The sequence below is a fragment of the Dreissena polymorpha genome, chromosome 10 (genome assembly GCF_020536995.1).
Source record: "Dreissena polymorpha isolate Duluth1 chromosome 10, UMN_Dpol_1.0, whole genome shotgun sequence".
NCBI classification, from domain to species: domain Eukaryota; kingdom Metazoa; phylum Mollusca; class Bivalvia; order Myida; family Dreissenidae; genus Dreissena; species Dreissena polymorpha.
In genome coordinates, this window is record NC_068364.1 from 12,135,303 (window position 1) to 12,161,506 (window position 26,204).

Here is a 26,204-nt window from a genome sequence, read left to right on the forward strand (position 1 = left end):
CACATAACTATGGCTCCTCGAGTGGTAACAAGTTAAAAAATTCTAACAAATGTTTTTTCCAAACATCACCGTGCAGTCCGGAATAAAAGTCTGATCTATATTATCAAGGAGCCACATTGCCATTACATCGTGAACAAGGATTACATGTGCAGACATAACAATCGATACGCGGTTAGATAACAGAATGCCATCAAAATTGAGTTAATTAAGTCTTCTGAAAAGATAAACACATGATTGATCACGTTTGCCACTTGTGGTTTCTTGAGGGGGCCTTTAACAGTTTGTGAATTAAAAATGCACGTTATTTCTGCCCATAATTAAAAAAAGATTGAACAGAGCAAAGACAACAAATGCTGTCACTATAAATTACACCAACATAAATCTTTGTACACAAGTGATAATTTAGCATTATATCTATCAAATCACAAGTAAATGCTAAAGGAATAATTTCAACCTCGTTCTGGAAAAAATCGGCTGCATGGATGTGCTTAAAGTATCGTCCCAAATTAGATTGTGCACTTCGCACAGGCTAATCAGGAACGAGACTTTTCGCCTTAATTGGATTTTCGGTTAGAAGCGACTGCATGTGAACGATAAGTCCATTCAAAGGAAACATGTCGTCCCTGATTAGTATTTGCGAACTGCACAGGCTAATCTGAGATTAGATTTAACGCGCATGCATTAAGCCCTGTATTCCCAGACCGAGGTTCAGTTTAATGCGACGTTGATAGTGGAAAAGTTTGCTCAATATGTGTTTTAGCGCCGTGTTTTACAATGATAAATTATTTTTTATATGGGATATATTGTCTCACTAATGTATCAACAATTTCAAAGAAGCACCTAACTTGAGTCTGGAACGTCTCTATAAAAGTGGTTACTCTCAATCGCCAATTGTTGTTACTCTTAATCGCCAATTGTGGTCACGTTCAATCGCCAATTGTGGTTACTCTCAATCGCCAATTGTGGTTACTCTAAATCGCCAATTGTTGTCACTCTCAATCGTCAATTGTGGTTACTCTCAATCGCCAATTGTTGTTACTCTCAATCGCCAATTGTGGTTACTCTCAATCGACAATTGTGGTAACTCTCAATCGCCAATTGTGGTCACTCTCAATCGCCAATTGTGGTTACTCTTAATCGCCAATTGTGTTTTTTTCTCAACCGCCAATTGTGGCTACTCTCAATAGACGATTGTGGTAACTCTCAATCGCCGATTGTTGTCACTCTCAATCGTCAATTGTGGTTACTCTCAATCGCCAATTGTTGTTACTCTCAATCGCCAATTGTGGTAACTCTCAATCAACAATTGTGGTAAATCTCAATCGCCAATTGTGGTCACTCTCAATCGCAAATTGTGGTTACTCTCAATTGCCAATTGTGGTTTTTCTCAATCGCCAATCGTGGTTACTCTCAATCGACAATTGCGGTAACTCTCAATCGCCAATTAAGGTCACTCTCAATCGCCAATTGTGGTTATTCGCAATCGCCAATTGTGGTTACTCTCAATCGCTATTGTGGTTTTTCTCAATCGCCAATTGTGGTTACTCTCAATCGTCAATTGTGGTCACTCTCAATCGCAAATTGTGGTCACTCTCGATCGCTAAATGATGGTTACTCTCAATCGCCTTTTATGGTTACTCTCAATCGCCAATTGTGGTTACTCTCAATCGCCAATTGTGGTTACCGGTACTCTCAATCGCCAATTGTTGTTAGTCTCCATCGTCAATTGTGGTCACTCTCAATCGCCAATTGTGGTTACTCTCAATCGCCAATTGTAAATTCCGCGTTTAATATCGTAACACGTTCTTCTGTTTTGCTGTTTGTTACGATAAATAAGGTAGCCATGAATTCTTACATGCGGCCTGGTACCGAATAAAAATTCAGATACTAGCAAACCATTTTATGGTAATAAGCCGATCTTTTATACCCGAATAACGAGTTATATTTTTGGTTAAATTCCTTGCGCTGAGAATGAAATAAAAATCGTATGAAGGCAAAGCATACAGATTAAATAATTATTTCGTGTTGATAATATAAACACAATGGAACTCTGAACAAAAATGACGCGTCAAAATGCAATCCTTAATGTGCTCTTTTGGACGATGTAAGCATATGGCGGCAAAATCAAGCATGCATCCAAAATGAGACGGTTTACTTCAGAAGTGCGTTATACTTTTTTGAAAACAGATAATTGAATCAAAGACACGGAAGTCCCGCGACCCTTGTTTGGGCACAAACAAATACACCTGTCAGTAAAATATGACTTTCACACAAACAATCCTTTTTAAATACACTCAATACTTGCAAAAAAGATATATCATCCATAATTCCACAAAGTTCATTGCAGCTGAGATTTCTTCATTTTCGATCATCTCAACTTTGTAGGTGTACAGATGTGAAAGTTTGAGCGAAGTCCATCCAGCAGTCATTATTCTAGTCAAAGTATTTGCAGCCGAATTCCTTTCCGTTTTGAATCAAAGAACACATAAATCACCGAGCAAATATTGTATATAACTGCTGTTATCAAAGTGCAACACTGGTTACAAATTTATAAACACGATTACGTTTATATAACAGCAGTTACATATATCGTGAACTTTTGTGCGTATATGTACTTTTGACATAAATGGAAATCAGCGAAATATGCCCCGCAAAATAAAAATTCGAGTTCGGTCCACAAAATTTAAACACATATATGCTAGTATTCTTTCGTGGAAAATAGACAACGGGCCATAATTCTACCAAGACTGGTGGAATAAATACATATTTCATGTACGATAACCTACACGGCAAGAGTAGGAAAGATTGAACGAAATACACGCATCATAGTTTCTTTATTGTATATCTTGGACAGGGACCAGATGACGGTGTAATCCTCATGTAATGTTTTATGCAAATTAAAAGTAGAAACTAAAGTTTAACCCATTTATGCCTATTGGACTCTCCCATCCTTCTAAATTGGATCAATTTATTTCCAAAATTAGGGATGTCTAGTATATTTATTTCTATATTTAGAATATTTCTTGCATAAATTCCTTTAAGCAAACAGCGTAGACCCTGATGAGACGCCGCATCACTCTGTTTGCCAAGATCAAGGCCTTTTTTCTAGACGCTAGGCATAAATGGGTTAAAAAGCATACTAATAGCGTTACAATATATCCATCAAAAACACATTTAACACGACAAAAAAGTTGCCTACATACAATCTAGGAACCATACACATTTGTTCTGTTGATATCAACTACTATTAATAGAATTTCAACCGTCCAATAATATGTATCAATATCGCAAACATAAATTACAAGTATTCAAAAATCCTACATCCGCTTCTAGTTATACAAGAGAATGAAGAAAAGTAGGCTAAAATACACTAGAATTGAAGGCCGGTGGATTTCCGCGGAACTTTCATTTTTGGGGTTCTTCTTTCGACGACGGCCATCGTAATAATCGTCGTCGTCGTCATCGTCATCGTTGTCGTATTCGTCAATTTCAAAATTCTCTTTTGAAGTAAGCTCTTTCCATATTGGTTTAAGCTTCGTCTTGTCGTAGGATGTCTCTGAAAAATAAATAAAAATACGACATTAGCACCATTCGGTACCGCTCGCAGATTATTAATAATCCGATGTTTGACGGAAAGAGCCGAGAATGTGCGATTGCATAAGCATGTCACGACTGTCCGGTGAGCTGAGCGGTTATAACATGCGATTCTCACTTAGGCGACCCGGGTTCATACCCCTTTCCCGAAAGCATGTGAGCTAGGTTTGTAGCCACTGTAGCGCCGTTAAATATCGCATCGCCGTTATATGTCGCAGGCTACAAGATTTGTCGCAACGTTGACGATAAATGTCGCAAGGAACGATAAATGTCGCAAATCCTACTGACGATATATGTCATTTTACTTCAAGTTTTCGTTTTTAACATGACTTACAAAGGTGTGCGACATTTATCGTTAATGTTGCGACATATATCGGCAGTTGAAATTTATGCGACATTTATCGTTAAAGTTGCGACATATATCGTCAGTAGGATTTGCGACATTTATCGTTCCTTGCTATATTTATCGTCAACGTTGCGACAAATCTCGTAGCCTGCGACATATAACAGCGATGCGACATTTAACGGCGCTACAGCCACCATACCGGACAGGTCAGGTGGGGTTTCCACTATGGATTAGCAGACGATTTATGCCGATTTATGCCTATCTTGCGGAGGAATCCGGAGATAGCCGATGTATTACGATTAGTGCGGTCTTCTCTAAATACTCCGACTTGTCCTCACAAAACAAGACAACAGCATCGATTTAAATTCTTTCAGTAACAACTATATGGCTGGAAATTGCGGTAATACTTCAAAATTCCACCCAACTTTCGTCAGTCTAGTAAACAAATTAGGTAGCAGTGCTGGGACACATTCCGGGTACCCACACAGTTCAGATTCAGGCGCAGAAAGACCGACATAATATTTCTTTTTTATGATTATGATGCTGCTGTTGTTGTTGTTGGTGCTGCTGCTGATGATGATAATTCGAATACAAACACGTAAGTATGTCACGCGCTCAGTTTTAGTGAAACAATGCAGTCAAACAGAAAGCTTTACTCTCCGACTCGAATCATTTTTATATGAGGCTTGTTCTGAGAATATGGGCTCAATGCATGTGCGTAAAGTGTCATCCCGGATTAGCCTGTGCAGTCCGCACATGCTAATCAGGGACGACACTTTCCGCCTTTATGGTATTTTTAGTTTCAAGGAAGTCCCTCCTTACCGAAAATAAAGTTTAGACGGGAAGTGTCGTCCCTGATTAGCCTGTGCGGACTGCGGACTGCACAGGCTAATCTGGGATGACACTTTACGCACATGTAGTAAGCCCAGTTTTCTCAGAACAAGGCTCATATTTGTGTGACATTTACTCATGGTGAAGTGGCTGCCTTGTGCTCTCTGCACATCGGTCCAGTGACTTAACCCATTTATGCCTATTGGACTCTCTCGTCCTTCTAAATTGGATCAATTTATTTAAAAAAAAATAGGGATGTCTAGTATATTTATTTCTATATCTAGGATATTTCTTACAGAAATCCCTTTAAGCAAACAGCACAGACCCTGATAAAACGCCGCATCATGCGGCGTCTCATCTGGGTCTACGCTGTTTGCCAATGCATTTTTTCTAGACGCTAGGCATAAATGGGTTAATAAAAATCAAAGCAGTTTAAGATATTTGGTGGGCACGAACATGTTACGAACAGATTAATAGAGGACGTGCGGGCGGAGAACGGGCTATTCCATTTTCCTTTAAGGGGTATACAAGTATGTGTTGTTTAAGTCAGGGTTCTCTTTCTGCATATAACTTGATTCACGTCTGTGATCTCTAATAATCGGTAATAAATATAAAAACTGACGGTTCTTTGCTTTTTGCGAATATTTATGTTTTTTCAATCTTGTATTTAAACCGCGGCCAAACATATTGTTTTGTATGTCTAATTTATAAAGAAATTTAGGATCCTGAACATTTGCCGCATTATAATTCGCAATAACGATAATTACCAAGGGAGCAAACCTCGGCTGAATAAGATTATGAAACAAGTAGTTATTCCCCTTTTACACTGCCAATCGCTTTTTTGAATAGTGTACTCTTTCGTTGTTATACGAAGTTTTAGGTTCTAACTGTGTCGTCCCAGATTAGCTAATGTAGTCCGCATATGCTCAACAGGGACGAAACTTTCCGCTTTTAAAGAATTTTTCGTTGGAAGAAGGTCTCTGTCAAAAGGAAATGAACTTTAGGCGACCCTGAAAAGCTTGTTTGGACCACACAGGCTTATCTGGGACGACACTGTACGCACATGCATTAATCTCTGTCTTCACAAAAAGAAGGCTGGTATTATTCTGAGAGAAATTTACCTGGTCAATTAACCTTAAATTGTAAATAACGAGAAACAAAACCGCTTTTTTCAAATACGCAAACACAAGAATTATCGTTAAAAATTAAACGGAAGAACACCATAAATACAGAGGTAATTATATCATCGAGGTAGGAATATGTTATGTTCGCAAAATTTGTCGCTTCGATGACATTTTAAAGCTTGAAGAAACGAACCGTCTACATTTTTTAATTATGTTTTTCCAAAACAAACCCCCGTTATTAGATTTCATTCACGTTTGAATAACGGGATTCGCAGCTTTAATGATGCATTGCAAAACAGACAAACGTAAAACAGAGGGGGTAATCACGTGGCAAACAAGATGGCGACGTCCATGTCGCGACAGGTATTTTTTCACGGGTTTTTACCATTTAAAACTTTTTTAAACATTTAAAAATGCCGCTCACTTTCCAGCCATATCGGCAAGAAAGTGAGTAGCGTTCATATCGTATTAATATTCGCTCTACATTTCTGAGCGGGTCACCTTATTTCAGCTCCCGCTAAAAAAAATCGCAGCGAGTTAAGTCGAATAAAGAGCGAATATTAATACGAAATAAACGCTAATCACTTTCTTGCTGATTTGTTTGGAAAGTTGGCGGCAATTGAACAATCAATACAGGTAATAATGGGTATAAAACGGCGGAAAATACGTGTCTCGAAATGGACGTCGCCATCTTGTTTGTCACGGGATTACCCCTTCTGTTAAAGTTGGTTGGTTTATTGGACACAGCAATGATGAAGGAAATTGTTTCATTAACCCATTTATGCCGAGCGTCTAGAAAAAAGGCCTTGGCAAACAGCGTAGACCCAGATGAGACGCCGCATGATGCGGCGTCTCATCACGGTCTTCGCTGTTTGCTTAAAGGTATTTGTGTAAGAAAATTCTAAATATATAAATTATTATACTTGACATCCCTAATTTTGGGAATAAATTGATCCAATTTAGAAGGATGGGAGAGTCCACTAGGCATAAATGGATTAACACGCCACGCTGACAGATAAATACATGTTAGGTGCTAATTTAACCGCCCATGGCCAAAAATTTACCGCCTACCTGTTGGCCCAAGATCGTTTGAGTCGCGTTCTGTGAAAACTGGGCATAATGCATGTGTGTAAAGTTTCGTCCCAGATTAGCCTGTGCAGTTGTACAGGCTAATCAGGGACAACACTTTCCGCCTCATATTGATTTTTGCTAACAAGAGACTTTGTTGAAATGAAAAATGTCATAAAAGCGGAAAGTGTCGTCCCCGACTAGCCTATGCGGACTGCACAGGCTAATCTGGGACGAAACTTTACGCACATGCATTCAGCCTGATTTTCTCAGAACAAGACACATTTGAATCGCGTTCTGTCAAAATTTGGCCTTAAAGAATGTGCGGAAAGTGTCGTCCTATATTATCTTGTGTAGTCGGCATATGATAGTCTGGGACAACAAAGAGACTTCCTTTAAACGAACAATACCATACACGCTGAAAGATGCGTCCCTGATTATCCTGTGCACAGGCTAATTTGGGACGACACTGAGCACTTATGCCCATAATCATTTAGATACGTGTCTTGAAATCCTTCAAAGATGAAGTTGATATGGAGTGGACTCGAACATTTTACAGAAAGGTCGACGGACTGACACGCAGAAAATGATAGGACGGATCGGCGACAGGAAGGTCATTACATTTACTTTCATTTTGTGACAGAGCGTGTCTTTTTTTTGTGAGGGGATGGAGGGGATGACAGGCCTCTTTTGGCTAGTTTTATAGCCATTATTATTTTATATTCGCAAATACAAAAAGTTTTTTTTTGTTAAAAAACGATTGACGTTTTGATGTTAAGTTATTAAGATGATAAGTAGAGAAATCATCAGTTTTGAAGTTGTAATATGCATAGCACTCATGTAAATGTTTGCAAGTTACTGCGAAAAGGGGTTTAATGCATGTGCGGAAAGTGTCGTACTAGATTAAATAAGGGACGACACATTCCGCCTAAACTATATTTTCTCTAAGAAGCGACTTTCTTTAAACAGAAAATACCATAAGAGCGGAAAGTGCCGTCCCTGACTAGCCTGCACGGACTGGACAGGCTAATCTGGGACCACACTTTATGCACTTGCATTAAAACTGCTTTTCTCAAAGCGCCGCTCATTTGTAAGTTACTGTTTAATATAAGTTAAATCCCCATAATTGCAAACATTTTACTTCAAATAATTCTTGGTGAACACCAAATTTCACGTGACGTATGTCATACTCCACGAATCACCCTGGATGGTTTATCAATAGGGGGTATACAGGGTGGTTAAAGACAGACTGCCGAAAGGGTGCTACGCCAGATTCATCGCTAGATTAGGTCTTATGGTCGAATAAATGGTGGATGGCTGAATGGGTGGTTCATGACAGACCGCAGATCAATGGATATGACCTTTTCAATGCTTGAACAAATACCCTAGATAATTTCAGGAATGAGCATTCCCGAGCATTCCACAGCTGTTTTCTAGTGGTTGACGAAGTATCTGGCAATCGTATCATCTTTTGTTCCGGTTTGATCGGATTTTGATTGACCTCAACAGTTTATAAGACATAGAGGTAATTACGAATAAGAGAGATTCTCTGTCAATATAGAAGTAAATGTTCTGTATACAAATGACAAAAAAGCGTTATTAAATCATCATTATTTTCTTATCATCATCATCATCATCATCATCATCATCATCATCATCATCATCATCATCATCATCATCACCATCATAATCCTCACCACCACCATCATCATCAACAACAACAACAACATCATCATCATCATCGTCATCAGCAGCAGCATAATCACGACCATCACCACCATCGCCACCATCATCCTTAGCAGAGGTAGCATCAACGGCATCATCATCATTATCATCATCAGCAGCAGCAGCATCATCATGGTCATCATTACCACTACCACAACCTATGTTACCATCACCACCAACATCATAATAAGCATCATCATGTTGTCGTCTATTAGTATCACTAAAACTACCAAAGTCTTAACAATTTAAAATCATTATTGCCGAAATCATCACTAACGTATATTTGTGATCATCACTCTTAAACAAGTCGTTCCCAGAAAAATCAATACATGTACTTACTCGATATTGTATCGCGGTTTCCATATATTTTAATATTCTGCGGAGGATGGATGTCGAATGTTTTTACAATCAATTCATCTTTGCCCGTCGTCTTGCTTACCTGCAACGAAAATCGACAGAAATCAACATTGCGTGCATATTTTATAGGTTTGGTAGGTTTTAGTAGAGTGTAACCTCGAGCGAAGAATCAAGCGCTTGTATGATACCGAGTGCTAAAATTTAAACTCTTGTTATCATAAAGAGCCGGTTGTATTAAACACTTACAAAAAATGTATAATCTCGAATTAACTCGGAACACGAGATGCATCAGAAGATACACTTAGTCATGTTTACAAAATCAAAGGAACTAATTATTGGACATAAAAGATAATTTATCTGCAATAAATCATTGCGAACATTTGTCGCTTTTAGGGGGATTTAAGCCATATTGCAACTGTTGTTTTTTGTGGATTTTGAAGCAATTTTATCGTTCATAGACATTTTTTGATCCTAACTTTAAAATTAAATTTATCGCAATCTTCGTTCTTCAAACGAAAACTGCATTTTATTGCTAAGCACTCTTATTCAATAAAAAATTCGTAAAATACATGTTCGTGCAATAAGCGAGTTCATACCTTACTCAATAACCGGGTGATTAAATCAAGAATCACTTGGTAGATTTAAAATGGATTTTGGAGTATACCGGTATGCAACATTTGCAATCACGGATAATATGAAAGTCGGCAAGAAAATATATGGACTCGAAATTTTCACGCTTCTCTAGTATGCACGTTTTAGCTGTTGCGAAGCAGAATTCGTGATTAACGCGACAGTAAAGTTCACGTTAGTATCGTTCTGGGAAAACGGGGCTTAACGTTTGATCGTATAGTGTCGTCTAATCAGGGACGACACCTTTCGCCTAAGCTGGATTTTCGCTAAGTAGAGACTTCCTCTAATCGAAAATACCATAAACGCGGAAAGTGTCGTCCCTGATTCGCTTTTGCGGACTGAACAGGCTTATTTGAGACGACACTTTTCGCACATGCATTTAGCCAGTTTTCCCATAGCGAGTCTCATTTTTGTTCATGAACTGTTTTCTATCACACGAAATTGCTCAGCTAAAACGTCGATATTTACGACTTTTAAGAACTTTTTCGTGCTTTGAAACGTCATATCAAACGCACAACATAACAGTTCGACATATTGAAAGCACCTATTATTATATTTAAACTAGGACCTACACATTCTCATTTCGTTCCAAAAACTGTTGAAGAAGCCAAACAATTGCAAAACAAGAAGACGGCAAGTCAAATAACACTATCTTATGAATATTAGTTTTTCGGTATATGTTATTACTATTTTTTAATATAAATCACAATTTTCTTATTGTCGGCAAGGGATATTCTTAATTTTGATTGTTAATAGTTAATAGCTAGTTAATTACCCCTTTTTTCATTTCGGCAGCAGAATTCACATTATTTGATAGTCGGCAAATGAATTCGCATTATCTGATAGTGGGCTAGTGAATTCTCATTATATGATTACCGACTAACGAATCACCATTTTCTTATAGTAGGATAGAGAATTCCCATTATCCAAAAGTCGGATAGTGAATCACCATTATCTTATATAGAGCTTGTGAATTCCAATTATCTGAAAGTCGACTCGTGAATACACATTATCTTTTAGTGGGCTATTGAATTAACATTATATGACTGGTGCATGACCATTATCGTATAGTGGGCTAGTTAATTCACATTACCTTACAGTCGGCAAATGAATTCTCGTTATCTGAAAATCGACTAGGGAATCAATATTATCTTACAAATTGGCTAGTGCATTCCCATTTGAAAGTCGATTAGTGAATAAGCATTATGATATAGTCGGCTAGTCAATTCAAATCATACGATAGTCGGATAAAAATGTATAATACGCTGATGTTCGCTAGATAATTTACAATACTAGTACATATAGTAGTAAACGTTCGCTGTTTCCATTAGACAGATTGAAATAATTTAACGCCCCCCATTACCTCATCCCCCCATTCCATCATAACAAGAAATCTCAAAATTATTTTTAAAACAAAAATCACTTCTTAACAAGCATTAACGTTTTCTTACAAATCACCCCATCTCCAAAATATCATTAAGCTCTTAAGACCAAAATCTATTCAAGGTAAGTAATTTGTTCCGGAATTTCGGCAAATCACGAATGAAAAAGTCATCATCGTCACAATGGGGCGCGCTCTCACAATTCTGAAATTCTTGATCTAATTAATGAATATGCACTGACATGAGTTTAATCTCAGTTGGAAGCCAAAAATCAGACGAAAGCACAGCAATGTAAATTATAGACAGTAATTGATAAGGCACATGTGTCAAGATCAAAGTATGAATTTCTCTAAATGGCGTACGATTCAAACTATCACTGTGGGATCAAACTGTTCAACAATGACCAGAGGCACACACACCCGCATAATAAAATCAACGTTTATGCATCGGAACACCCACGAACATAACGTTTTGGAGTAAGTACAATAAATTATATTCTCAATACTATATGTTTATCTTACTAACAACTGCTCGATTTCTGGTTAAAGATAACAACTCAAGCAAAAGCATTAAATTCTTTAATACATCATAAAATAAATAATTCGCAAATAATTATTTGTAAGATCAATTGATTTTCTTTCGCTTTTGAAGGATGTGTTTGCCTTAAATACGTATTAGAAAGATTATCTGCATCCGTAATATTTTCCTCGGACAATGGCTTATTGAACTCGATATATACCATGGCAACATTGAGCCACCCAGGATCTTTAAATGTGCCGTGTTCTGCGAAAACTGGGCACAATGCATGTGCGTTAAGTGTCGTCCCAATTTAGCCTGTGCAGTCCGCACAGGATAATCATGGACAACACTTTCCGCTTTTATGGTATTTTTAGTTTCAAGGAAGTCCCTCCTTACCGAAAATCAAGTTTAGGCGGAATGTGTCGTCCCTGATTAGCCTGTGCGGACTGCACAGGCTAATCTGGGATGACTCATTACGCACATGCAATATGTCCAGTATTCTCAGAACAAGGCTCAAATATACAAATCATCTAACATTGTGCAGGAATTCAGACAAAATATCTGGACCAAGTTATAGTGATGAAACTAACAATACGTCCAGGCATTCAAAAAATCAATATTTATATAAGTCTCTTACACATCACCAAAACAAAGTACGACTAATAACATGAACTAAAAAAGTGATGTTTCACAAATTCTGAATTTTAAGGTTTCGTAATGAAACACGATCTAAGTACTTACCCAAATGATTGAGCTACTCTGCGTGTCTGTCCACAGCACGTGATCGCCGTACACCGTTAAACTTCCGGGGTCCTGAAGTCTCTCATGATTGCGCAGCAATACCACGTGACCGGTTCCGTCGTACGAGACTTTGTGCAAGGACTCGGACCTAGAAGTGGGAAACGCACTTCCTTATGATAACGGTGACAAAGACGACGACGATGATGCTTGTGATGATGATGATGATGATAATGATGATGATGATGATGATGATGATGATGATGATGATGGTGGTGATGATGATGATGATGATGATGATGATGATGATGATGATGATGATGATGATGATGATGATGATGATGATGATGATGACGACGACGAGGATGATGATGATGGTGATGATGGTGATGATGATGATGATGATGATGATGATGATGATGATGATGATGATGATGATGATGGTGGTGCTGTTGATGCTACTAGAATACCATACAGGTGCAGAAACAACGCCAATTATGTTATTAAATCAATTATAAAGAGACATCAGTTAACGGATGCACACGGCAGTTAATTCAGTGAAATCTGTTCCGTCTGTTGGAATCATAGGAAAATTGTCGGTTTCGGTAGAGTATCGCATACAATTCACGAGTGATCATAGAAAATCTCTATCATGAGATTCTGCGCAGCCCCAAAAAGGAAATACTGAATTTATGTGATCACGCAAGGATGAAAATTCGAAAATTTACCGATACCATATTGTTGTATTTGCATTTCTCTTCAACCGTTTACTATGGTGGCTTAATTCTTTAATACTGATCTGGCGTGTTTGATGGGTTTGAAACAAACCAACACAAACAGTCGATAGCAGTTTTAAAGGTCGCCAACACAACAGCATAACGAAAAATATAGCCACCAGAACGATATGGTATTATTGTCGCAGTTGCGCCCTTTTATTTACATGAGTCGCTTTCTGAGAAAACTGGGCTTCATGCATGTGCGTAAAGTTTAATGACAGATTAGCATGTGCAGTCCGCACAGGCTAATCAGGGACGACACTTTCCGCCTAAACTTGATTTTCGGTAAGGAGGGACTTCCTTGAAGCTAAAAATACCATAAAAAGCGGAAAGTGTCGTCCCTGATTAGCCTGTGCGGACTGCACAGACTAATCTTAGACGACACCTAACGCACATGCATTATGCTCAGTTTTCTCAGAACGCGTCTGATATGGTGGGGATTGCTGTCGTTGGCGGTTTGGCGGGCTTAACGGTCGCAAACACGACAACACTTCAAAACGACCCATATACCTTCCATGACGAAAACAGGGACGATACATGTTATTATTTTAAAGTCCGCGTTATTTTTGTCTTTCTTTCAGGATGGCTTGTGACCAGGTTTGTACGTCGTCAACAAGACCTCACACAATAAATAAAATTAATATACCCCCAAAAACAACAACAAAACGAAATTTACATTTCAGAATGTTCGTGTTGGCGCTATAACAAACAATATACTCGTAGGCACGATACAAGGGCTAAACAATGTCTTAATAGTGGTATTGACGACAATTTGTTCGTTCTGTTGGGGATACGTGTCGTTCTTTTGGGATGTCTTGTTGGCAAGAGCGAAAGGTATACACGATAGAACGTCGAAAAGAGCGACACATGTTATTATTTTCGTATCGGTGCCCTTTGTGCCTCCATTTTTTGGTATATTTGTAGTTATTTTGTATGTCGACCTTCTTCTAAACCTCCAATACGCAAGAACGATATGGAGAAATCAGCCACCATAAGTTATGTTTGTAAAAAGAATGTATTTCGCGAGAATATTAACGTCACGATGGCGAAACAGCAAAAATGTATTGATGCTATTTTTCGCTGTTTTAGAAAGTAAATTTCCAGTTAAAGGAAATTGATATGTTGTATAAACCACATGAAAAAAAAATGGACCGTCCTTTGTGAAAAATCGGTTTAATGCATGTGCAAATTGTGTCGTCCCAGATTAGCCCGTGCAGTCCGCACATGCTAATCAGGGACGACGCTTTCCGCTATTATGGTATTTTTCGTTTCAAGAAAGTCTCTTCTTAGCAAAATTCAAGTTTAGACGGAAAGTGTCGTCCCTGATTGGCCTGTTTGAACTGCACATGCTAATCTGGGATGACTCTTTACGTACATGCGTTAAAATCCCTTTTCACAGAGCAGGCCCAAATGCATGTATTTTTGTTCGAAAATAATCAGTGCAGATTGAATAGAAACTATCGATGCTTGGCAGGAACGTTTTTAGACGGTGAGACCATATATTCTAATATTTGGGGCTTATATAAATAGACAAAATACATAATTTTCACTTTGCGCCCACATCTCACCTTGCATCCACCCAATACAACGTCATTTCCGGAATGTCGACCGCTATCGCCTTCGGGCGGCTGCCGTCCGGATCGGCGCCGGAGATGTTGAACACTGTCCACTTTCGGTCATCAAGGATAGAGTAACACTCGATAGTGGAGGTCTGGTCGAGCAGAGGGCCGCGGCGATCGATCCAAAACAGATACCTGTGAATGACGTCATAAAATACCTGTGAATGACGTCATACGATACCTGCGAATGACGTCATTATTTTTTGTCTAATGAAATGTTCACAATTTAATAGCCTTATTCTAGGATATCTGTGCTGAATGCGTGTGCAGTCCGCAAAGGCTTATCAGGGACGATACTTTCCGCTTTCATTGCATTTTTCGTTTTGAGGCTTTCTCTTACGAATTATAAAATATTTCATAAAATTGTATACTGTTAAACAAACTAATTGTATATTATATAGGACACTATGTTATATGAGAAATGGTGCTGAAAATATAATACGATGTAACAATTGGATTACCAAAGTACGAGACTAACTTCAAAACACTGGTTTTGTAGATGTTTGGATGTACCCAGAATCAGTAAATGCAAATGTATTTATTCCTATATTTAAAAATAGACTAATTGATATGTACATAGATTTGTGGCTAAATGATTTAAACGTTAAAAGTTCATTAACTTTGTACAAAGAATTGAAACATCGATTTGAACTATCTGATTACCTTAACATAATCCAAAACTTTAATTTAAGAAAATACATATTAAAATTAAGACTTTCGTCCCACATGTTAAAAATTGAATCTGAAAGACATACAAATATTCCTAAAAACGAACGCAAATGTAATATATGTAACTCAATTGATATTGAAGACGAATACCATTGTGTAATTGTATTTTCTCTTTATACAGATATAAGAAAAATGTATATTGACAAATTCTATTATAACCGACCTAGTATGCATTAATTTATTCTTTTGTTAACGAATAATAAAACCAAAGTCCTAAATAAACTCGCGATATATTGTAAAAATGCTTTTAAAATGAGAACTGATACATTGAATGCAAAGGTTGAGTAATTCGATGGCCTTAGTGCATTTTTAACACCTTTTTATGTACTAGTTTGGTCACTTTCGCATTACTATGCATGTGCTTATTGCTTATATATTGTCAGTTTTGTATATGTAACGATGAACTGTAAATGTTCAAGTTATATGAATAAACTCTCTGTTCTGTTCTGTTCTGTTCTGTTCGAAACGAAAATCAACTCAAGGCGGAAAGTATCGCTCATGAGTCCGCACAGGCTAATCGGGTAAGATAATTTATGCACGTGCATTAAGTCCAGTTTTCCCAGAACGAGGCTCAATTAATAACATCAAAACGGGTTACGAACCAGAGCACAGATTATCAAAATGCAGTCCTAATTAGTATATTTGTAAGATCATATTTAAGAAACGAAAGTTTCGTTTATTTGCAAATAAAACACACAATGGAGCATTATTCTATGTGTTACCCGGATCTCCATATTTTTTTACAAACCCATCTTATCATACATTAAATAGCTACAAACAACGCTTACCAATTGTATTCACAATTGCTATTTGTTTTCAAATAATAACGGTTGACACGGTTTGTGATTGCGAAAGGATTCTAATTGTGTACCTATTGTTTGTACCTACAGATGAGTGCGTGTTATCCAATCAGGAGTAAATCTATTACGGGTAATATATGTATCCCGGAAAAAGCTTTTTTGGGGAAAAACCCACTAATCTGCTGGTACAAATAAAAATGACCCATTTATAATCCTTTCAAAATCACAAACCGTATTAACCGTTATAATTTAAAGTAAACTATCATTGGTTTATTTAATGGACCAGCGTTGTTTGTACCGGGGTGATTGGTGGGTTTTTCTATACTCGTGCTTTTCCGGGATAGGTATATTCAAGAGTCGCAACTTAACATTATCGCAAGCACTTTGAATAGGTGGAACAGAAATAAGGTACTTTAAAAGGCCTGTACTGTATGTTGATAACTAAATTTGTATTTAGCACTCGTTTTCAAAGATTTGGCAATCTGGAAGCACATGACAGTTGGTTCAAATGGGTACAATGGATTCAATAAATCATGTTAACATCATTTGCAAGTTTATTAATTCGCCGAACAAGTAAACGGCCTTTAAAATTGTGTTGGTAACTAAAGATGTCGAAAGATGGTATAGCATGATATACATTTCAAGAATTGAATTGTATACATGTTAAACGTGTTAAATATCTAATATAATATAACAAAAGGTGTTGATGTTATATTTAATTATATTCCGCGCATATGTAAGAAATACGATGAGGAACTGTTTGCGATTATTTGATACTATTTAATGGCAACCATCCCTAACACTAAACGGCGAAGTCAACATGGAAACAAGACACACAAGTGACAACGTAATCTAAACGACAGTTGGAATAATCACGAAACGGACGAATTCGTAAAATGAATGCGCGGATTCGATGTCAATGTAAATATCCGAATTAAACTGTTTCCGATTTAAGTTCACTTGTTAAAAGTTCTCCGCTAAAATGAATTCCAAAATTCCAACTTTAATTGAGCGCAAATCTAAAAGTAGTTTTCAATCTAGTTAATTGATATCAGAATAATAAATCAATACAAAAAATAACGCGATGCACGAGTGTTCTCTGTATTTTAAGAATTAAATGCAGTTAAAGAAGTTCTGTTGTGGGACTACTTTTGTGCAATTGTACAAATTATAAGTCCGCAGATGTTGTAAAGCTAAAGGAACACTGTTTAATTCGTCTCAATGATGCTTGCATCTTTACTTTATATCACTCAGACACTTCCAATCACCGATGTGCACCAATGTTTAAAGCGTTTAATCGCACTATTTTGTTTGCCCTATAACTGCTGTGTGGACTTCCGGTTAATATCAAGACGTCATGCGTTCAGAGGAAGCTTACTGATTCAAGATGCACGTGCGACAAGGATCAAAGTCACGGAAGCGGTTGCACTTGTGTATATGATAACCTATAAGCGCAAGATTAAACGATGCACTTCCCTGGCAATTCACTCAAACGGTCAACGCTCAAATTCGCTGGGACTTTCCTGTTTTAAACGTCAGAGAAAATGAGTCATTGATTCATAACTCATAAAACATGTTTATAAGGCTTTTAACTGTAAATACAAGATACAAGGAATGTCTTTAAAATCAACATCAATCGGCATAGCAACTAAAACTGTTATAATTTAAATAACGACAGTACACAGATGTTTGGTTACGTGTCTTTGTGTTAAATTGTAATAATTATTATTATGTTACAATAACACAAAATAGGCAAGAAAAATTATACATTGAAGACGAATTTTATCAAATACAGCAAAGACAAATTAGCGCCCCGAGCCGATTGTGATGAAGATATTTCGACCATATTTTCCTACAATAACCGAAGCATCCGTATTTTTATTAGGATCTGAGTTAGTGTTCGTGTGTCGTAGGAATAGATATCGTTGGAGGAAATTAAAATGATCCGTAAAACTAAATTTAGATTCACATCGTACATGCATTATATACATACTGGCGAATTCGACCGTACAGACATTTTCGATTTCAGAATTAAATATCTGGCTTATTTCGCATTTTTTCGACACATGTTCTTCTTAACTTTTATATTAATTTATATTAAAATATATGTATTGTAAGTTTTTTTACACATATCATATAAATTCATATATATTTGACAAAATCGTGCATACCCACTTTAAGGCCCGTGATTCTGTGTTATTTACTCAATCATTATTAATTATCTGGAAAGTGAATAATGCATATTTACGTGTATTTTATCAGTGAAAATAACCGAAATAATGCGGTTATTTTCTTTTACATATTTGATAAATACTTTTCAGGCAAAATAACATTGTCAGACAACAAAAGCTAGAGTAAAAAGGACACATATCTTATATCAGACAAGAGCAATTAGATCTTATTATGTTCAATAATATATTATACATTATAAAACAATAATATATTATACACATCATACAATAATATATTATACACATCATGCAATAATATATTATACACATCATTCGTATTGAACTGTGTATATTTATGTTATGTACACAAAATTAATAATCGTAAATTGTATTCGACTTGTAACAACACTTTTATCACAGCATTGCTTTTAGAAAGAAGAAGTTTAACATTGAATAAAATCTGCTGGTTACTAGTAAGTAAAATCGCAATAATTTGATACATTTTTAGATGTTTTGCGATAGGTACAATGAAGTCCAACACATTATAATAACCCTTTGCATGCTGGGAAATTTGTCGTCTGTTAAATGTCGTCTGCTGAATTTTTAAAATAAGCATTTTCTTCTATTTTTTTCAAAGAATACTATCAGAATGGCAAACTGTTTGGATCCTGATGAGACGCCACGTTCTGTGGCGTCTCATCTGGATCCAAACTGTTTGCAAAGGCCTTCAAAAATCGGTTCCAGCACTTAAAGAGATCAGGTTGCTTTCCTGCAGGTGCATCCGGGCGCTATTTTCAGAAAGAAAAGAACTAAGTACAGTTCTAGCATGTATGTCGATAACGTGTCTTTAACCCATTTATGCCTATTGGACTCTCCAATCCTTCTAAATTAGATCAATTTATTTCCAAAATTAGGGATTTCTAGTAAATTTATTTCTATATTAATAATATTTCTTACAGAAATTCCTTTAAGCAAACAAGTCAGAACCTGATGAGATCATGCGGCGTCTCATCTAGGTCTACGCTGTTTGCCAAGGCCTTTTTTCTTTTTTATGCATTAATGGGTTCATTTTCAAAAAATATTGTCACACGCTAAACTGTTGTAAGTGTGTATTACCTAGAACATAAATATGTTCGTAACTCAAATGGCATTCAAGTTTCCGCTGCATATAATTATCGCAAATATTCTCTGTCAAAACCCATCTTAGAGAGCTATGACGAAATAAATATCGCAAATATTCTCTGTCAAAACCCATCTTAGAGAGCTATGACGAAATAAATATCGCAAATATTCTCTGTCAAAACCCATCTTAGAGAGCTATGACGAAATAAATATCGCAAATATTCTCTGTCAAAACCCATCTTAGAGAGCTATGACGAAATAAATATCGTAAATATTCTCTGTCAAAACCCATCTTAGAGAGCTATGACGAAATAAATATCGCAAATATTCTCTGTAAAACCCATCTTAGAGAGCTATGACGAAATAAATTACCCTAGTTTGGTATATTAAATTAATTAGTTAAAAAATTACTATATATACAGAATATTTAACAATATTGCCATTCTTTAGAATCTTTAATCAATCATTTTGAAATTGTAAACTATCAAGAATATTATAAAAGATTTACCCTCGTTTAGGGTCTTGAATCCAGCAGTATGAAATAGTAAACTATCGAGAATATTATACAACATTTTCCCTCATTTCGGATCTTGAATCAATCAGTATGAAATTGTTAACTATCAAGAATATTATAAAACATTTACCCTTGTTAAGGATCTTGAATCAATCAGTATGAAATAGTAAACTGTCAAGAATATCTTTCAAGATTACCCTCGTTTCGGATCTTGAATCAATCAGTATGAAATTGTAAACTATCAAGAATATTATACAACATTTACCCTTGTTTAGGATCTTGAATCAATCAGTATGAAATAGTAAACTGTCAAGAATATCTTTTAAGATTACCCTCGTTTCGAATCTTGAATCAATCAGTATGAAATTGTAAACTATCAAGAATATCATACAAGATTTTCCCTCGTTTCGGATCGTGAATCAAGCAGTATCAAACTGTTAACTGTAAAGAATAACAAGAGCACCGCATAACGGGAGCCACGCTCGGCTGCGGGTGCAGTTTTAAATGAAAGCTTGTCAGATTTTTTTTTAGGTCACAGTGACCTTGACGTTTGACCTAGTGACCCAAAAATGGGTGTGGCATGTAGAACTCATCAAGGTGCAACAACGTATGACGTTTCAAAGTTGTAGGTTGAAGCACTTTGATTTTAGAGCCAATGTTCAACACCTTAACAAAATGTTAAGGTTTTAGCACGACGCGGACGGCGGACGTCGAACGGCGGACGACGAGCTGGCTATGACAATACCTCGGATTTCCTCCGAAAACAGCCGAGTTAATAAACAAGAATTACCCGTGTTTCGGATCTTGAACCAAGCAAATGGGGTTCTGAAGGTCGCTTAACAGCGTCGTTTCCTGTCGACCGCTTAGACTGGCGGCCTGCAGGCGCGGACGGGGGTAGCTCTCCAACCAGAATAGTAGGCCCAGGTTCCAGTCTACTGCGATCGAGTCAACACTCGAAAAGCCAATGTCAACTACCGTGCGGACATTTCTCAATGCTGAAAATACATAAACATACACACTACTTGCAATTAAATTAGCGACCGAAAGGTCAAGGGTTCGATCCCAAGGGAAGCATTCTTTAGATCATACCCCGAAGTATTGGTTCTACTCAGGAAACGGACTCGATGTCGTTGCAATAAGCCTAAGGCTTTCGAAGCAAAAGAGCGAGAAATAAATAGAGTTTAACCAATGTTCTTATCATTTAATGCTACCTGGTAGTTTTACATTACACAAAGTAGTCCTTATCAGTTAGTGATATACGGTCTCATTTCATTGATATTTTCTGCTTTTGATTCCGTTGCATAAATAAAACTTACAAATAAAATCTTTTTCACAACTAGGATATATGAGATAATGTAGTTATAGCAGAAGAAAAAAAGTATATTATGCGAAATATTTTAAATCTGTAAGAAAATGATTTTTACAGATAAATGTATACATGTAGCGTTTTAGTTCATTGAAAGCTGATATTTGCACAGGCGGTAGTCGAGTGGTAAAACTCTGGTCTACCATTCCAGAGGTCTTCGGTTCAATCCCTGGCCGGACCACTGGACATTTCAGAAATGCGTCAAGTGTTTCCCACCCAACTAGAGATGTACTGGTATGAAACCCAGGTAATTCTCGCGTGAATCGGTAATATACAATGAGCACGTAAAAGATCCAAGAGATCTATTCGCAAAGAGCTAGGGTATCGAACCCGGTTTCCTTGTACCTCAATACTGTATCTTCTTCCTGCTGTCTCTTCAGCAACAAACAAAAGGATCCCATTGGAAATAAGTGCTTGCATTTTCATGGGTTATCCTTGACTGCCAGAAAATACAACTACAGGCAGAGGCAAGTAGTAAATCAGTCATATGGGCCGTGCTTTGTAAAAAAAGGGGGTTAAATGCTTGAGCGTAAAATGTCGTCCCAGATTAGACTGTGCAGTCCGCACATGCTCATCAGGACGGCACTTAGCGCTTTTATGATAGTTTTCGTTTTAAGAAAGTCTCTTATTAGCAAAAATCCAGTTAAGGCGGAAAGTGTCGTCCCTGATTAGCCTGTGCGGACTGCACATGCTAATCTGGGACGACACTTTACGCTCATGTATTTAACCCCATTTTCACAGTGTATAGCCAATATCTATGTACAATTACATTTTGTAGCAAATATTCATGATAGAATTTCTAGTAAATAAAAATGGTCGTGAACATTGCAAGTTGATAAATTAATTTTTATTCGACTTCTTTAAATTCCGCTCGCATTTTATAAAAACAAATGCAAGAACGTTAAAATGCAAAAAAACTACCATTAATCGAAAACATTTCAAGAAAACTAGAACTTAATGCATGATGGTGTTCTTCGCAACACTTCATTTCCGTTTGGAAATGAACATCAGAAAAACCGAAGTCACTCGTGATTTGTCTCTGGAATTCGTTTGAATCCCGTCACCACGAGTTATTAGCTACTTGGGTCAAAAGACGATTTACTGAATATATGGGCCTTGCTCTGTGGAAAGTGGGTTTAATGAATGTGCGTAAAGTGTCGTCCAGATTAGCCTGTGTGATGTCCGCACAGGCTAATCAGAGACGAGACTTTACGGTTGTATGATATTTTTCGTTTAAAGAAAGTCTCTTCTTAGAAAAAACCCAGTTAAGGCGGAAAGTGTCGACCCGGATTAGCCTGTGCGAACTGCACAGGCTAATCAGGGACAACACTTTACACATATGCATTAAACCCCATTTTCACAGAGCGCACCTCAATCATCAATCTCATCGGACGATTTCGGTGATAATCGATGTATCACGATTAGAGATATCATTTTGTTTCGAAAAGTAAGGAAACACAATGTTTGTTCTTCGATGTTCACCGATGATTTCCGACCCATTTAGACGTCTTTTTACTTACCGCAGCCCAGTATAACTATGATCATACGCAAATCTCATAAATACTGCTGCTGCTGAATATGATGACGAAACAATAAACGAGATTTCCGCAATGACATACGACGTCTGCACGCCAAATGCTTATCTGCATTCCACCGGAGAACGTCATATCAATTAATTATGACGCTATTCTTATGTTATCAACATACACAATATTCAGACAAGTTGCCGACAGCCATATCTTGCGTTAGGTGTCTATTTGATTAGCAATTTTCATCTGTTACGTTTTTATTTGCCAAGGTACTGCTAGGAATTTTAAGTGGTTGGCGCACGTCAGTTATCGGCAGTGGTTGAACAGAATGATCTACTTAGAGACTTCACGAATTATTGACTTGTTTTATTGCGCCGGCTGTTGTATTTTATTATCGAGAGCAGTCTGCAGTAATATACGTTGTACAGATGGTGAAATAATTACTCTTCTTATAATATATACGCCTCATTCTCGGAAATCTGGGCTAAATGCCTGTGCGTACAAAGTCGTTACAGATTAGCCTGTGCAGTCCGCACAGTCTAATCAGAGACGATAATTACCGCTTTTATGGATTTGTTTGTTTAATGAAAATATGTTCTTAACGAAGATTCAATTAAAGCGGAAGGCGTCGTCCCTGATTAGTGTTTGCGGACTGCACGGGCTAATCTCGGATGACATTTAACGCATTTAATGCGTTAAGCCCAGATTTCCCAGAACAAGACTCATGTGTGTAACACAGCAAACTTCATATGCGCATGCGCAGTCGTGTTGAATATTTTATTTGAAAACAACAATAACAACAACAACAACAACAACATGTTATCATACTTATAGTAAAACTGACCCAACAATTTCAAGAATGTATCAGATAATCGTAACTGATATTTATTTTTATATACATTCTACCAAAATAAATATCATTTTAAGAAACACACTTTCTTCTAAATTGAACTTTTCAGCCAACAATAGGTATTTTGGTCATAGGTTCAAGACCACTAGATGCAGATGATGCGGAGGTGTCACCACCGATAACTTTCGATGTGTAAACAAGTTTTGGGTAGGTTTAATGATCGGCTAAAACATATTTGTATAGAAAAATAAATAAATAAATAAATAAAATAAGTTAATGTAAGTATAAGAAAAATATTAGCAAATTTAATCCTGTAATAAGTAGCAGAGACGTAGATAACATGTTAAACGCCTCATTCATTTGAAATAGGGTATAATTCACTTAATAGAACTAGTCGTGTTCTGAGAAAACTGGACATAATGCATGTGCGTAAAGTGTCGTCCCAGATTAGCCCGTGCAGTCCGCACAGGCTAATCAGGAGCGATACTTTCCTCCTAAATTGGATTTTTTGCTAAGAAGAAACTTTATTTAAACGAAAAATGTCATTAAAGCGGAAAGTGTCGTCCCATTAGCATGTGCGGACTGCACAGGCTAATCTGTGACGACACTTTACGCACATGCATTATGTCAAGTTTTCTCAGAACACGGCTCAAATAAATCGAACAAATGCCGTATGGGTTTCAACTTCTTTTGTTAAATGTAAGGCCAGCATTTTTTTATTATCTGTTTTACGGGAGCGACCTACCCTATTTTTCGACAAATACAAATAAAAATAAAAGTCACTTTCGTTTTTTTATATTTACATTTCACCCGCCGAACTAGTATTTTATCCAAAACGAGAAAAAAATTCGCAGATTGCCGAAAGTGTTGTTCAAAATTTGTTTATAATACGGGTTGTTTCGTTGTGCCAATTCGACTTGTAAAGCGTCAGCGATTTTCATTGGCTATTGCAGCCAATACCACACGCTATTAGCCAATCGGTGAGTATTTAACAAATGTTTTTCATATTGCATTTCCGAAATGGCGGACATTAACATCAACGAGACAAATGTAGCATATTTTAAAATCAAATTAATTTAAAACGGAGCAGAAACAATTTCAATTAGAAAGATAATCTTCAGAACACCATTGTTGACATCATGCCCATATTTTGTGATACGAAATTAAAAATAATAATGAGTTTTTGCAGATGATGCGGAGGTGTCACCACCGATAACTTTCGATGTGTAAACAAGTTTTGGGTAGGTTTAATAAATATGCGTATTTATTAAAATGCATATCCTGTAATATTTTATAGATAAAAATCAACATCCCGAAAAGGTCCAAGAAGTACTATTTTACGTTTCTTTATAATGAACATGAGGACTGAACCACAGGTACTTGCATCAATTATCCCATTCCCCACCCACCCATATATATTCTTTATTTAGAAAAAAGTATGCAACACAGCTTCTGAAGAAAATAACATGGGTCCCGATGTTCGTATGTTCGTCAAAGTCACAAGAAAGTTTTATTTATTTTTCTTGACATTATTTTTCAAAAATGAGTTATTATTTAGCCGAAATATGATGTTCTATCAACTGTATATAATGTTTTCATACTGCACGATTTGTACTGCAAGGAATGCAAATAAATTTATCACACCTCAGGCTCTGTTGATAAATGTGCTCAAGGCCCTCGTTTGGCCGTTTTTGGGGCCGAAATTAGGCCCCATTCCCACCTTAAAATTGTATACTTTTTTTCCCTATTTCACCTAAAAATTCCCTCCTCCAAAACACAAAAATAATTTATTTTTTTACTTTTATACATATGTTGCCAGCTGGTATCTTGTTATAAACCTTTGATTAAATGTATATTTATGTAAATTACCTTAAAATAGAGAAATATTAAGTGTTGAATGATTGGTGAAAAGATCTTGTAAAATTCCCCTTTTCGCCGAAAACGACGTGAAATTCCCCCCTCTAAGGGCCCCGGCCCCGATCCCCCAAAGTGTAGCAAGGGCCCTGGTGCTCAATCGGCTCTATGTATTTGTTCCAAGGGTTATTATTATCTTCACATTTATATAGCTCTCTCTGTTTATTATACATGTATATCCAAAACATGCTATTGCTGTTTCTCCTTAAAATAATACAGACAACACATTCCATAGAAATTTTTATTTGAACTTAGACTGTGAATAAGTGAGGAACAAAATAATATGTGCAAAAGTTTACACCATTTTATTTTAACAATACTGTGAGTCTTTTACGAATTTTTAAAAATAAAATACTATTTTAAAATATACAATTACATAGTTCAAAAGCTGTGTTCTATATATAATTAATCTCGCGAGTAAGTTATATACAGTCAGCAGAGTAATTCTAGCAGAACAATTTAAATCCATGCTACATGTGCTATTTTATTCTTTATACGGC

General features: G+C 36.8%; 1 protein-coding gene across 2 annotated transcripts in view; it reads right to left on the reverse strand.

The window, feature by feature from the left end:
* Positions 1 to 2,821: 2,821 nt before the first annotated feature.
* LOC127847923 (uncharacterized) overlaps positions 2,822 to 26,204 on the reverse strand; it is a 35,410-nt gene continuing 12,027 nt past the window's right edge. For both annotated transcript variants that reach the window (XM_052380153.1, XM_052380155.1), the window contains exons 4-8: positions 20,836 to 21,040; positions 14,659 to 14,844; positions 12,318 to 12,465; positions 9,028 to 9,127; positions 2,822 to 3,556 (exon numbers count right to left, since the gene is read on the reverse strand). In XM_052380153.1, the coding sequence (XP_052236113.1) occupies positions 3,330 to 3,556; positions 9,028 to 9,127; positions 12,318 to 12,465; positions 14,659 to 14,844; positions 20,836 to 21,040 (866 nt within the window). In that variant the 3' untranslated portion in view covers positions 2,822 to 3,329. The remainder of the gene's footprint in view (positions 3,557 to 9,027; positions 9,128 to 12,317; positions 12,466 to 14,658; positions 14,845 to 20,835; positions 21,041 to 26,204) is intronic.